The sequence below is a fragment of the Cervus elaphus genome, chromosome 20, assembly GCF_910594005.1.
Source record: "Cervus elaphus chromosome 20, mCerEla1.1, whole genome shotgun sequence".
NCBI lineage: Eukaryota > Metazoa > Chordata > Mammalia > Artiodactyla > Cervidae > Cervus > Cervus elaphus.
Window position 1 is genome coordinate 81,842,269 of NC_057834.1, and position 14,402 is coordinate 81,856,670.

Consider the following 14,402-nt stretch of genomic DNA (forward strand, 5'->3'; position numbering starts at 1 on the left):
ATGGTTCATATGAATGTTTTTTTTTTCTCATATTAGTTCAGCACTTTTCTCGGAAGTCTTCTTGTTCACAAATGCCCAAGAAAATACGCAGGCAGAGGAAGAACCTAGGCAGAGTATTGGAAGGACTTCTCTAACACATTCCAAAGACAAGGAGGGAGACATGTCTCCTGGCTGAGTTCTCCCATCTATCACTGCGCACTGCAACTGAATTGGTATTTATACATGAGTGATGGGTCCAAAATAGCTCGCACTTCTGTATTTCCCTCTATTATGGTGGGTAGAGATATGCTTACAAGAACTCCTCTAATACTTGAGAGAAAATTCTAGTCATTCTAAAACTTAAATTTATAAAAGTTTTCCCTTGTCTGTCCTAATATTTTCTACCTCAGATCCATCCACTGAAGCTTATAGACCTTAACAGACTCCAGGCTAATAAGTCCTAGACCTGTAGTGACAACCTACATCACTTTCAGTGTGGCCTGGGAAAAACAGAACACTCAGTATTCTCACTGCAGAAGTGAAAATGCACGAGTCACTTAAAAAAATCTCTGAGAGTTCTCTCCAACATTACTTAGAGGCAATCAATGATTCTCTATTCCTTTATATTTCAAGACTTGTCTAAGAAAAGGGGACTTTTCTCATGCAGTGCCAAGTATAGATATCCTACTGATATCTTTGTCTGATATTTTGTTGAGAGTACTGCTCTAGGAAATTAAGTTTTCTTTTATAACTTTGTTCCCCCAAGCCACATAAGCCTGAGGAAGGACAACCAAAGTATGAAGGAAGAAGTAGGCTGGATCATAGCCGCAGTCTTTGAGTTTAGCCACCCTAGTTCTGGATTGACGTGTAGTCTGAGTATTTCTCTCTAACGGTAACTGGAAGAACCCTTTGATGCAAAATATGACATACAATTATTGTTTATTAATAACTAATGTTTGTTGAACATTTATTATTTGCCAAGTACTTTTCTAAGTGTTTTATGTTTTTTTTTTTTTTTGTCATATAATCCTCACAGCAATCCTGATAGATTGGCCCTAGTATCATGGATTTTACAAATGAAGAAATTTCCTCCATTCAGAGAGTTAATAGGTGGCAGAACAGAAACTCACACTTGGCCCCTCTGATTCCATCCTCTCTGCTCCCCACCCACCCTCCAGATGAGAGAAGCCTTGGTATTTTCCTATCTGGTTATCTTGGATGTGGATCTCTGCCCCGCACTGTGCAGTGTACACAATAGGATTCTGGCACCTACTCCTGGTTCTCAGACTACAGAGCTGGGGAGGCTTCATTGAGGAGAACAGCCTCAGTCTGGCCTGGGCCGTTATCTGTTCTGTCAGGCCCTGCTGAGGGAACTCTTGAGTGTCCCACACTGTTCTTGTTCCGTCTTGCTCCATCCTCAGATGGTTACATCCTCTTCATTCTGACTCATTTGCTCAGTAAACATCATTACTCAGCCTTCGCTGGAGCACCAAGGCCTCGGCAGGGGCTTTCTAAGGTTGCTGACCTGTCCCGCCTGTGTCACCCGTGAACCCCGGGTGGCTGTGTGGCGCTGGAACGTTCTGTCTTGTTAGCATTGCGAACACTTTGTGCTGTGTCACTGACTCTGTCTGCCCTCAACTCTGCCCTTCCTGACCTTGTTCTCCGGCCAACTGTTCCTGTGATCTCCGTGCTGCGTTGATCAGAGAGCACAAGTTGCCTTCCCCTCTTTCCTAGGAAGAGGAACTTCCTGACGGGGTTCTGAGCTGAAGCAGCTCTTCCTGTATTGAAATCTCAGGGGCATTTTCATGAACGAGTCCGTGTCACTGCACAAGAGGTGCAGGTGATGAGGCAGCCGTCAGTCACTCATGATACATTTATTAGGCACCTATTTATGTTCCAAGCACTCTGCTGAGCACGGGGGTTGCTATGGCGACCAAGATGGAAATTGTTTCTGCTTTCATGGCTTACGGTTTTTGAACAAATCACACACATGAAGAGGCAGTTATAGTTCTACTTGATAAAGTCTCTGATAAGGCAATAACAGAGCATTTTGAGATCACACAGAAAGGGCACCTACTTCAGACTTGAAGGGCTAGGGCAGATTACCTAGTGGAAGTGACATCTGAGATTTAAAGAAGCTGAGTCAGAAGTTAGTCAGGTGAAGAGATTGGTAGTCAGATAACGAGGAAGAGAAGAATGTTTGAGAAAGAAGTAATAGTAAATTCAAAGGGCTACTGGCAGAGCAGAAAGCATGCAGAGCCAGGGTGACCACATCTAGCTCAGGATAGCCAAAGTGCAGTTTGAGGTAGAATGTGGTAGAATACAAAGTTGGATTGGTGAGCAGGAGTGGGGATATGAAGGGTAGCTACCATTCCATCTTTCTTGGTACCTCATGGTAACTAGTTGCTTTAACAGACTAACCAGCATGGGTACTTAGTGGCAGGGAATGGGACTGAGGAGTAATATTTGTTGAGTCTTCCTGTGTGCTGAAGGTGCTAGAAGGTCTCAGAGACCTCTGGTCCTGGACCCCAGCCCATATTACCCAGGGACTCCAAGCCAGCCAAGCCCTCCCTCCTCCGGGTAGAATTCCCAGTGGTTCAAGACACACCAGAGTCTTCCTTCTGCTATTACCAGCAGGGCTCCCCACTCCAGAAACTAGTGCCCCTGCTCAGGGTTCCTTCTGCTGTCTCTGCTGCCGCCGCATCCACAGCCAGAGCTGACATGGCCTCTCTTGCCACAGGGGGACCTCAGTGCATCAGTGGGTACCAGGGATGGAGCCCAGCCCTTCACATTCACCAGCACTTGTTGAGGTAGTTATCTCCATTTTTACAAAGCAGGGGGAAACTCGGGCTTACAGACATCAAATTATTTGTTACAAGCCACAAAGCTATAACTGGCAGGGCAGAATTGGGACCTGGTCTGATTTCAAAGCCACTACAATCACACAACTGTGCCTCTTTCCCGGTCAGCATTAGAGTTCTCATTAGGATCCTTTAAGTCTCCTCTTCAGATTTTCTTACTGATGTTTTTCTTGAAGATGAGTCCCCGAAAGATTGGGTCAGAGGCTTCTGAGGAGACTCTCCAAGAGTGGCCCTTCCGTGTGTCACTCCTACAGGGGAGAGTGCTGAATGTAAACGCCTCAGACCCTCAGGGTATGAGCAGCAACAGCAGCAGCAAGCCCTACCAGGCTCTATCCCCAAGATTTAAGACAGCCTCCCCTACCTCAGTTTGATAAAGGATATGACAATCATTTCTAATTTTAGTATTTTAAAATTCCTCCTAGGGGGTGTGGTGATTTTTTTTAAATGCAGGTAGGTGTTTAGGCAGTTCCTGACCTGTCTGAGCATATCATATATGTGTGATAAGCAGGTGAGGTTTCTTCTTTGTGACCTCCCCAGATTCTCACTGCATGCTGTTTTTGATTTACTGTTATTTTTGTCACCTTTTCTTATTACCATTTATATGATAATTTTCTTTTTTTTTCATGTATTTTTATTAGTTGGAGGCTAATTACTTTATAATATTGTAGTGGTTTTTGTCATACATTGACATGAATCAGCCATGGATTTACATGTATTCCCCATCCTGATCCCCCATCCCGATCCCCACTCCCAACTCCCTCTCCACCCGATTCCTCTGGGTCTTTCCAGTGCACCAGGCCCGAGCACTTGTCTCATGTCTATGACAATTTTCATGCTAAATAAAATAAGTTTTCCTGTCCTTCTGTTCCCTCCTGCCTCTTTTCTCAAACACCAGGAAAGCCCAGGCACAAGTCTTAAAGGGCCTAGCAGTGGAGATGGGCGTAATCGCCAGTGAGGGCTCCAGCTTCAGACAGGAATACTAATGAATCAATCACTGGCTTTTATTAAGGGTCTCTTCTCTAAAAGCATAGCTCTCCCTACAGCCAGATGGCCCTGGCTCTGTGCTGCTGAAGGTCATCAAGACCCTGTCACTAATTGCTCTTCTTCCTGGTAGCAAGTAGAAGAAGCAAATTTTCAAATGTTTTTATTGATCATAGGGCTGTTTCTCCAGAATACTACTCTCTATAAAAAGAGGGATATAATTATTTCCAGTTAACATTGTCAAAACACTTTTATAGAGGAAGGCAGTTTATACAGTGGTTAGAAGTACACAATTTGGAGTCAACAGCCGTGAGGGTGAATTCTTGGCTCTATCCTTTACTAAATAGTGCAAGTCACTTAAATTCTTTGAACCTCAGTTTTTCTCTCTGTAAAATGGAAATAATATTACTTCATGGAGCTGATACAAGGATTAAGTTAGTAGAGATTAATGAAGACTGAGTAAATAGTTAGCCTCAGAAGGTACTGTTTTTATTATTATTGCTTAGTATTATCAAGAAAGTCATCTACCTGTCTCTTTTAAGGCCAACCTGATATATTTTAGTCTATTTCTTGCAATTCTCTTTTCTCCATACAAGTTCTCATTCTTCAAAGGTAAGGCATGATCTTGGTTTCATGAATAATTTGACTCTCACCATTCACAATTATATGATAAAATTAAGGCTAAAAGAAATTGCATTCAAGAGTTCAGTTCAGTTCAGTCGCTCAGTCGTGTCTGACTCTTTGTGCCTCATGAACTGCAGCACTCCAGGCCTCCCCGTCCATCACCAACTCCCGGAGTCCACCCAAATCCATGTCCATTGAGTCGGTGATGCCATCCAACCATCTCATCCTCTGTCATCCTCTTCTCCTCCTGCCCTCAATCTTTCCCAGCATCAGGGTCTTTTCAAATGAGTCAGCTCTCCACATCAGATGGCCAAATTATTGGAGTTTCAGCTTCAACATCAGTCCCTCCAATGGACACCCAGGACTGATCTCCTTTAGGATGGACTGGTTACATCTCCTTGCAGTCCAAGGGACTCTCAAGAGTCTTCTCCAACACCACAGTTCAAAAGCATCAATTCTTTGGGGCTCAGCTTTCTTTATAGTCCAACTCTCACATCCATACATGACTACTGGAAAAACTATAGCCTTGACTAGACGGACCTTTGTTGGCAAAGTAATGTCTCAGCTTTTTAATGTGCTGTCTAGGTTGGTCATAACTTTCCTTCCAAGGAGCGAGCATCTTTTAATTTCATGGCTGCAATCACTATCTGCAGTGATTTTGGAGTCCCCCAAAATAAAGTCAGCCACTGTTTCCACTGTTTCCCCATCTATTTACCCTGAACTGATGGGACCAGATGCCATGATCTTAGTTTTCTGAATGTTGAGCTTTAAGCCAACTTTTTCACTCTCCTCTTTCACTTTCATCAAGAGGCTCTTTAGTTTTTCTTCACTTTCTGCCATAAGGGTGGTGTCATCTGCATATCTGAGGTTATTGATATTTCTCCCAGAAATCCTGATTCTAGCTTGTGCTTCTTCCAGCCCAGCGTTTCTCATGATGTACTCTGCATGTAAGTTAAATAAGCAGGGTGACAATATACAGCCTTGACATACTCCTTTTCCTATTTGGAACCAGTCTGTTGTTCATATTTTTACCTATAGCTGATTCATGTTGATGTATGGCAGAGACCAACACAATATTGTAAAGCAATTATCCTCCAATTAAAAATAAAAATAAAAGAAATTGCAGTTGACTTCTGGTTTTCATCTAGCCTTCTTCAATAAGATGACTATTTTCATTGCAGAATGATGAAGTGGAGTTTGTCCAAACTGGTTACGGTAAGGATATGGTAAAAGTTCTTCATATTCAGCGAGATGGAAAATATCATAGTATTAAGGAAGTGGCAACTTCAGTGCAACTTACTCTGAGCTCCAAAAGAGAGTACCTGCATGGAGACAATTCAGACATCATCCCGACAGACACCATCAAGAATACAGTTCACGTCCTGGCCAAGTTCAAAGGCGTATGTGTCATTCTTCTTCTTAGATGCTGCCTATCTGGATGGGTAATTCACTGTACTATAGTGTGAGAATAGTACTTGCTTATTTCAAGTTCCCTATATGTTTTAAGTTTATTTTTACATTTAAGCCATTGAAAGAAGATTCCTTTTCTATTCTAAAATTCTCAGCTTTACAGAAAATTTTGCATTTTAAAAACTCACCACTTTATATGCTTTTCTTTTTTTGTTCCCTCTTTGTTCTGTTTCCTTGGTTTCCAACTCAGCACATCTTTTAGAAGGTAGAGAATCCTATTTGACAAATTTACATGTTATCACTTATCTAGGATCATTGGCAAATCAAGGCCCTGAGACAATTTCAGATTAGAATTTTACCCACTATTGCCATGCATTTATTTGAGTCCTATTGTTTGGTTTTCTTTCTTTTTTTTCTTTAAGAATGGTGTGTATTTATAGAAGAAAATGCCATTTCTCTTCTTGGTATTACTAAAGAAGAAAATTCAGTATAAGATACAGTTTGAAATATATTTGTCCAACTTTTAATGCCTTCCTAATTTTCTCAACTCTATGACCACTTAATGTCCACATTTGATGGTAACTGTACTTTTCAAAAGGGTCTTGGAACTAATAGAATCTGATTTTTTTTTAGCACTTTACCTCAGATTTCTCTAAAAAGTGTGAGTGAAATTTGCTGGGTGACCACCAGATTTCTGGGCAATTCAGGATGATTTTTTATTTACTAAGACATTTAAAAAGACAAGAAATGTAGACTAGAAAGTTTCTTTTTCCATGATTTTGCATGAAATCCACACATATAATGCATGAAATGAACAAACTAATTGAAAAATTATTTCTGCAAGGCCTGTCTCCACTCTGAACCTTTCTCTTGCTAATCAGAATGGCCCAGCAAGCATAGACAGGGCTCTGGAAAAAGGCATTGCTTTCTTTAAAAAAAATTGAAAATAAGCTTCTAGTACTGTGTTTAAAAAAATGGTTGGGTACCACAAATTCTTATACTTCCTGTACTATGTGAGAGTTACAAAAAAGTGAAGGGGTGGACCTGGATGTTAAGAAAAAAATTTAAATTCATTCATTATAGCGACCATAATTTCTTATCCAAACCAAGATACTTTTGAGAATGCAATAGGATGCTTATAAACCTCAGATATAAAACAAAACTATCCTGGAAACCTGTATAGTCTACCTTAATTACAGGCAAAACCATAAATAATCTGTAGACTGAACTAGTGCCATAAAATAGAGATTAATATGAAGAATTTGGGTGGAAATAGGGAGCTGTTTTATGGGGGTGGAGAGTTGGAGATGGTCTATAGAAGGCATGTTTGCAAGGAAAGAAAGCTGAGTGACCCTTCCTTAACATTTTTCCTGGGGAAGCTGGGAGGTCTGTTTGCCAGCCTCATAAAGAGAGCAGAGTGTTTTGGAGTATCCTGCAATACTTTTGCTGGCATGGGTGATGACTGAGCTCATCTTGAGGAGAATCTGAATATTCAATTCCTTTTTGCTCATCCATTGATGGACAGACACACCCTCTCCAGCACACAGTTTTCTTTTAAAAACCGGGTAGTCTCACCTGGTGATGGTGATCCATTAACTACACTGAGGGGCCCATGTGAAAAATTGGGATAAAAAGATAAATTCATCTCTAAGATTCTTTCTTTGTTTCTCTGATTCTAAAAAAACACTTGATCAGGAAAGAGAGTCTCATGGATATTTAAAAATTACTTTCAATTGGGGCAAGTATTGCTGCTCATTCACATTTGTTTCTCTTTATAGATCAAAAGCATAGAAACTTTTGCTATGAATATCTGTGAGCATTTCCTTTCTTCTTTTAACCATGTCATTCGAGTTCAAGTCTACGTGGAAGAAGTCCCTTGGAAGCGTTTTGAAAAGGTTGCCTTACTTATTTGTGTTCTCAGTTTAATTAAAGACATTGGCTTTTTGACATATGCTGAAATTTTACTGGAAACAATCTTTTTTTCTAATTTTCAGAATGGAGTTAAGCATGTCCATGCATTTATTCATACTCCCACTGGAACGCACTTCTGTGAGGTTGAACAGTTGAGGAGTGGTGAGAAAATGTTTTTCGTGTTTGATTCTGCAATAGCAATTTTAGTTTTGTTTTTTTTTCTTCTAAACAACTCTGTTTATCAGCACCAAGGAGAACTGTAGAGAATTTTGAACTCTTTTAAATCTGAGATGGGAATGAAAGTTGTGATCTTGGATTACATTAAAGAACTATCTGCTTTTTATCTTTAAAGTATAAAGATGAAATAATACCCTTTGCAACAAATCTGGGGGTTGAGTGGGGTCAATCATTTTTATTGCATGATCTTGAGGTGAGAGGAAAAAAAGACTCAGGCTGACAAAAATCTCAAATCTCTGAAATTTCTGACCAGTGCTTTTTATACCATACCAAACTATGATTATAATAACTTTATAGGAAATACCTAGAAAATAACAATCATGTTTCCTTATTTTGTCCTAATAATAAAACCATTGATATTATTATAATTACCATAGTATAAGCTTCATTTAAAATAGCAGTGACAGTTATATAGTTCTTTCTGTTTAATAAGAAATCTAAACATTAACTGTGGAACATAATTACAATATAGACCTTATTGGTACTGATGACTAAACTTAGCAAAGTATGTCTTCCACTGATTTGTTGAGGTTGTCAGAACACAGTTCAATAACTGGTTAAGGTTAGATGACCTTTAAGAACTGTGGAGCCACCATGGTAGAAATGTCCCTATCCTAATAAAAAATAAACTACTAAACTACTAATAAACTACTAAATAATCATTATAGATTGAAAGTGAGGACTCTGAATTTTTTCTTTTCTCATCTCTCTTTTCTTTCATCTCCTCTCCTTCTCTTTCCCACTTGCTTCTTTCATTTTGTTTCTTTTACTTTCTTTATCTTTCTTCCATCTCTAGCTCTCTTCATTAAGAATTTAAGTAAACATCTGGTAACTGTTATGTATCTGGTAAACATCATAAATATCTTTTAAAAGGTTAGTAAAATATAACTGCCTCTTATTCTGAGTTCTGCTGGATACTGCCTTCCCTTAGAAAGTCCTAGTCATTTAATATTTTAATCATTTAATATTTTCTCTATCTGTATTAAATTCTAGACATAGCCAGGGCCTTCTCAGTGTTTGAGTAACAGTTGTGAAATTGTTAGTATATAAAGAAGACTGAATAATTAGTTGATAAGTTGAGAAGATAGTGAGTTTTTAAATCCTCCAAATGTGAAGAGATTGGTTTGGGCCTTAATGTACTGTACTAGCAAGACTGGTGTAACTAGGGAATTCCTGGTGGTCAAGTGGTTAGGACACCACACTTTCACCACTGAGGGCCTTGGCTGGATCTCTGGTTCAGGAGCTAAGTTCCTGTAAATCGAGAAGCATGGCCAAAAAAACCCCAAAAATAACCCTAGTGCAATGAGGCAGTTTTTGCATGGTAGTTAAGTCTATAGTTCTTGCAGACTAAGATGTTTTGCTTCCTTTATTGCTTTCCTATTGTAATTTTTTAAATGTAAACCATTTTTTACATTATAGTTTAACTTACAATGTTGTGTTAGTTTCAGATGTACAGCAAAATGATTCAGTTATACACACACACACATATATATGTGTATATATATTCTTTTTCGGCTTCTTTTCCACTAGAGATTACTTAAATGCTAGATATTGAATATAGTTCCTTGTGCTATATATTAGGTCCTTGTTTATCTATTTTATATGTAGTAATGTGTATATATTAATCCCCAATTCCCAGTTTATCTTCCTCCCACAGCTGCTATCCCCTTTGGTAACAGTAAGGTCAGTTTTTGTCTGTGAATCTATTTCTGCTTTGTAAATAAATTCATTTGTATCTTTTTTTTAGATTACACTTGTAAGTGATATCATATATTTGTCTTTGATTTACTTCACTCAATATGATAATCTCTAGGTTCATCCATGTTGCTGCAGATGGCATTATTTCATTCTTTATTATGACTGAGTAATAAATATTCTTTATCCTTTCATCTGCCTATGGATATTTAGGTTGCCTCTATGTCTTGTTGTTATTTTTGTTGTTGTTGTTTGGTCACTAAGTCATGTTCAACTCATTTGTGACCCCATGGACGATAGCCCACCAGGCTCCTCTGTCCATAGGATTTGTAGGTTGCTTTTTCCTTCTCAGGGGATCTTCCTGACCCAAAGAGTGAATCTGAATCTTCTGCACTGGCAGGAGGATTTTTTTTAAACCACTGAGCCGCCAGGGGAACCCTTCCATGTCTTAGTTATTGTAAACAGTGCTTCTATAAATGTTGGAATGCCTATATCTTTTCAAATTAGAATTTTCTTTGCATATATGCCCAGGGGTGGGATAGCAGGATCATATGATTAATTCCTTTCTCTCCACAGTCTCTCTGGCATTTATTAATAGCAGACTTTTTAAAATAATGGTCATCCTGATCTGTGAGAGTGATACTTCATTGTAGTTTTGTATTTTTCTAAAATTAGCAATGTATTTATATGTGCATGCACAGTCATGTCCAACTCTGTGTAACCCCATGAACTGTAGCCTGCCAGGCTCCACAGTCCATGGAATTCTCCAGGCAAAAATACTGGAATGGGTCGCCATTCCCTTCTCCAGGGGATCTTTGCAACCTAGGGATTGAAACCGGGTCTCCTGCATTGTAGGCAGATTCTTTACTGTCTGATCCACCAAGGAAGTCCCAAATTAGCAATATCGTGCATCTTTTCATGTGCCTACTGGCCATCTGTATGTCTTTTTCTGAGAATTGTATCTTTAAGTCTTCTGACCATTTTCTGATTGTGTTGTTTGCTTTTTGATATTAAGCTGTATGAGTTATTTATATATTTTGGAAATTAATCCCTTGATATCTCCCAGTCTGTAGGTTATCTATTCATTTTGTTTATGGGTTTATTTGCTGTGCAAAAGTTTTTAAGTTTAATTTGGCCCTATTTGTTTATTTTTCTATTTGTATTACTCTAGGAGATGAATAAAAAAAAAATTCCTGCAATTTATTTCAAGCAGTGTAAATTCTTGTCTCTTTTCACAGTCTTTATTTTAAAGTCTATTTTGTCTAAGTATGGCTACTGCAGCTTTCTCTTTTAAAATTTTTATTTATTTATTGGCTGTGCTGGGTCTTCATCGCTATGCACAGGCTTTCTCTAGTTGTGGTGAGTGGGGGCCACTCTTCCAGTGTGTGAGTCCATTTAGTGTGTGTAGTGAGTGTGTTCTCATTGTGATAGTTTCTCTTGTTTAAGGGCACAGGCTCTAGGTACATGTGCTTCAGTGGTTGTGGCACCCTGGCTGTAGAGCACTGGCTTGGTAGCTGTGCATGGGCTTAGTTTTCCCGCTAAGGCATGTGGGATCTTCCCAGACCAGGGATAGAACCCATATCCCCTATGCTGGCATGGGGGTTCTTAACCACTGGGCAACCAAGGAATTCCCTCCAGCTTTCTTTTGATTTCCATTTTCATGAAATACCTTTTTCTAATCCCCTCGCTTTCAGTCTATGTATATTTCTAGATCTGAAGTGAGTCTTTTGTAGGCAGCACATATATGGAAGCTGTTTCTTTACCCATTCAGCCAGTCTATATCTTTTGGTTGGATCATTTAGTCCATTTATGTTTAAGGCAATTATTGGTATATATGTTCCCACTGGTTTCCCAGGTGGCTCAGTGGTAAAGAATTTACCTGCCAAGCAAGAGATGCGGGTTTGATCTTTGGGTCAGCAAGATCCCTTGGTGGGGGGGGGAAATGGCAACCCACTCCAGTATTCTTGCCTGGAACATCCCATAGACAGAGGAGCCTGGTGGGCTATAGTTCATGGGGTCACAAAGAGTCAGACATGACTTAGCGACTAAACAATAGCACCAGTAGCTTGTTCCTATTGTCATTTTATTAATTATTTTGGATTTGTTTTTGTAGGTGCTTTTCCCCTTACTTCTTTTGTTCTCTTCCTTTGTGATTTGATGACTATCTTTAGTATTATGTTTGGATTTCTTTTTCTTTTTCTGTGTGAATTTTTGTTTTGTGGTTACCATGAGGTTTTTGCACAGCAATCTAGATAGATACTTTGCATTTGTACTCTCTTCCCCTCATGATTACTGTTTTTGATATTATTTTCTAATCTAAATATTTTGTGTATCCCTTAACTTCTTATTGTGGGTATGAATGAATTTATTACTTTTGTCTTTTATTCTCCCTACTAGATTTCCTACTTTTATTCTAATGAAAACTGAAGTGTTTTTGAACTTGAGCTCCATTACTTAATGGGCTTCTCTGGTGGTTCAGATGATAAATCTGACTGCAATGCAGGAGACCTGGTTTCAGTCCCTGGGTTGCGAAGATCTTGGAGAAGGGAATGGCAACCCACTCCAGGATTCTTGCTTGGGAAATCTCATGGACAAAGGAACCTAGCAGGCAGTCCTTAGGGTCACAAAAGTCAGACATTACTTAGTGACTAAACCACCACCACTTAATAACTTTGTGACTGTTAGCACATTAAATACACTACTTTAGTGTTTTTTAATTTGTAAGATGAGGATAACAATGTCTACCTCAGCAATTATCCAGATAATTGAAAGAAATAAATGTTAATTTAAAGCATTCAGCATAGTCCCTAACATATAAGAAGCTCTCCTTGAAAGAAAACTGTTATTATTTTGAATGATTATAGAGATCCAGGGAAGGTCTTTGTGTATATATGTGTACATTTGGGTAATTCCAACCAAGATTATGGTGAACTGGCTAGAGAAATAAGCCATAGGGAAACATTTGGAGACTTGTTGCAGAAATGAAGTAATGATGTAGGCTGACCTCAGGCAGTAGAGGCAGAGATGGAGGGACTGCAGAAGCTGGGGAGGGACATTATGTGAGGCATTTTTGAAGTGTGCTTAATAGGTCTGTGTAGTTGCATAGGGATGCAAGGTTAGAGAAAAGGAGGGGTTAAGGTTACCCTAAAGTCAGGAGCCTGGCGGTGTTGACTAAGAATAATACATGTAATGAGGAAGTTTTCAGAGGAAGCTGGTGAGTTTGGAAATAAGGAAAAGATTTGGAGACTGATAGTTGGTGAAGCCATGGGAAGAAGGACTAATCCAGAAAAACATATAAAGTGAGAAGAGGAAAGATGAAAGGGCCCTGGGGAAAATTCCCCAGTTTAAGAGTTAAAAGTTTAAAGACTGAGACAGAAGAATGGTCACACAGGAGGACACTTGGAGACAATGGTATTATGGAAGCAAAAGGAAAAGTACATTTCAAGAAATGAGGGATAGTTATTGGGGTAACAGAATGCATAACAAGTAGGCTTATATGCAGTGGCTTCCCACACAAAGTTTACTGCTATGTGTAAAAGTTAAGTTTACTGTGTATGTGTATATGTTGGGAGGGTGCCCTGCTCCAGGAATTTATTCAGGAACCCAGGTTGATGCAACCAGACATTTTAATCCTTTCCCTTCTGGGTCACCTTGAGAGTAGATCCCCATACCAGACAAGTGGAAGAAAAAAGCTTGGAGAAGAAAACGGAGGAGGCAAAACCACTCAAGCATAGCACCAGGCCTGAAAGTAGCACAGAGCACATCAAATGAAGAGAACCCAATTAAACAACCACACCCGAAGGCTGGGAAATGTAGTCCAGGCAAGGACCCAGGAAGAAGAGAAGCTGCTCTTGGTCTCTGCTGCAGGAAAGTTAAGAAGTTTGGCTTGAAAGGAGACTGAAGAGATTGTGCAGTTTGGCAATTAGACATCATTGGTGACCTCCCTCTGCAAGAATATTTAGCAGAGCCCTGGAGGTTGAAGTGGAGTGGCCAAATATAGGGCTCAGCTGATCAAAGAAGTCAGGCTGCTCTTCACACCCTGTTCTTTCCAGGAATTACTAGGAGCTATCATCAGCTTGCATGCTAGTCACCTGGCTGCTGCAGGGTGGGAAAACTTATCAACAGAATCAGGCCCAAAGCTTTTTCTTTATGCAGAAAACTTCAGGGTGTTGCGATCACTGTGGCGAAGTTCCCAGAGCTCCAGCTTGACTGTCTAGAGCCCAGTAAACCCTGCCCCCCCGCCCCCATAGCATGTGGGGCTGTCAGGAATCTGAAGGGAGGAGGCATCTGCTGCCGGGGTGTGTGCAGTATGTGTGTGCACACATCCCTGAGGGTGCATATCTTCCTGTGTTGTCTATTTGAAGATGATACTCGTGCTCTGTCCCTCTTTGGATTTTTGGTAGCAAAGTTTAACTCTTAATTTGCTTATTTTCCAAGAGCTAAAACTGCAGATATCATGAGGTGATTCAGTGTACAATCATTGTCACAAGAAATGCCCTTACATAGGCTTAACTGAAGAAAATAATTATTATCTGACACACACACACTGCAGTTCACATGCTGAAGGCTACTGTTTTTTGTTATTTAGTTGCTAAGTCAAGTCTGAATCTTTTGTGACCCCATAGACTATAGCCTGCCAGGCTTCTCTGTCCATGGGATTTTCCAGGGAAAAATACTGGAATGGGTTGCCATTTCCTTCTCCAG

At 39.7% G+C, this 14,402-nt stretch overlaps 1 protein-coding gene across 5 annotated transcripts in view; it reads left to right on the forward strand.

Annotated features, from left to right (window-relative positions):
• The window catches only part of LOC122676556 (uricase), a 124,476-nt gene that overhangs the window by 97,369 nt on the left and 12,705 nt on the right, over window positions 1-14,402 (forward strand). For 4 of the 5 annotated variants that reach the window (XM_043875920.1, XM_043875921.1, XM_043875922.1 and 1 more), the window contains 3 exons: window positions 5,627-5,845; window positions 7,634-7,750; window positions 7,850-7,928. In XM_043875920.1, coding sequence (XP_043731855.1) covers window positions 5,627-5,845; window positions 7,634-7,750; window positions 7,850-7,928 — 415 coding nt within the window. Of the gene's footprint in view, window positions 1-2,732; window positions 2,790-5,626; window positions 5,846-7,633; window positions 7,751-7,849; window positions 7,929-14,402 lie in introns of those variants that run through there. The other variant, XM_043875923.1, reaches the window with a different exon arrangement.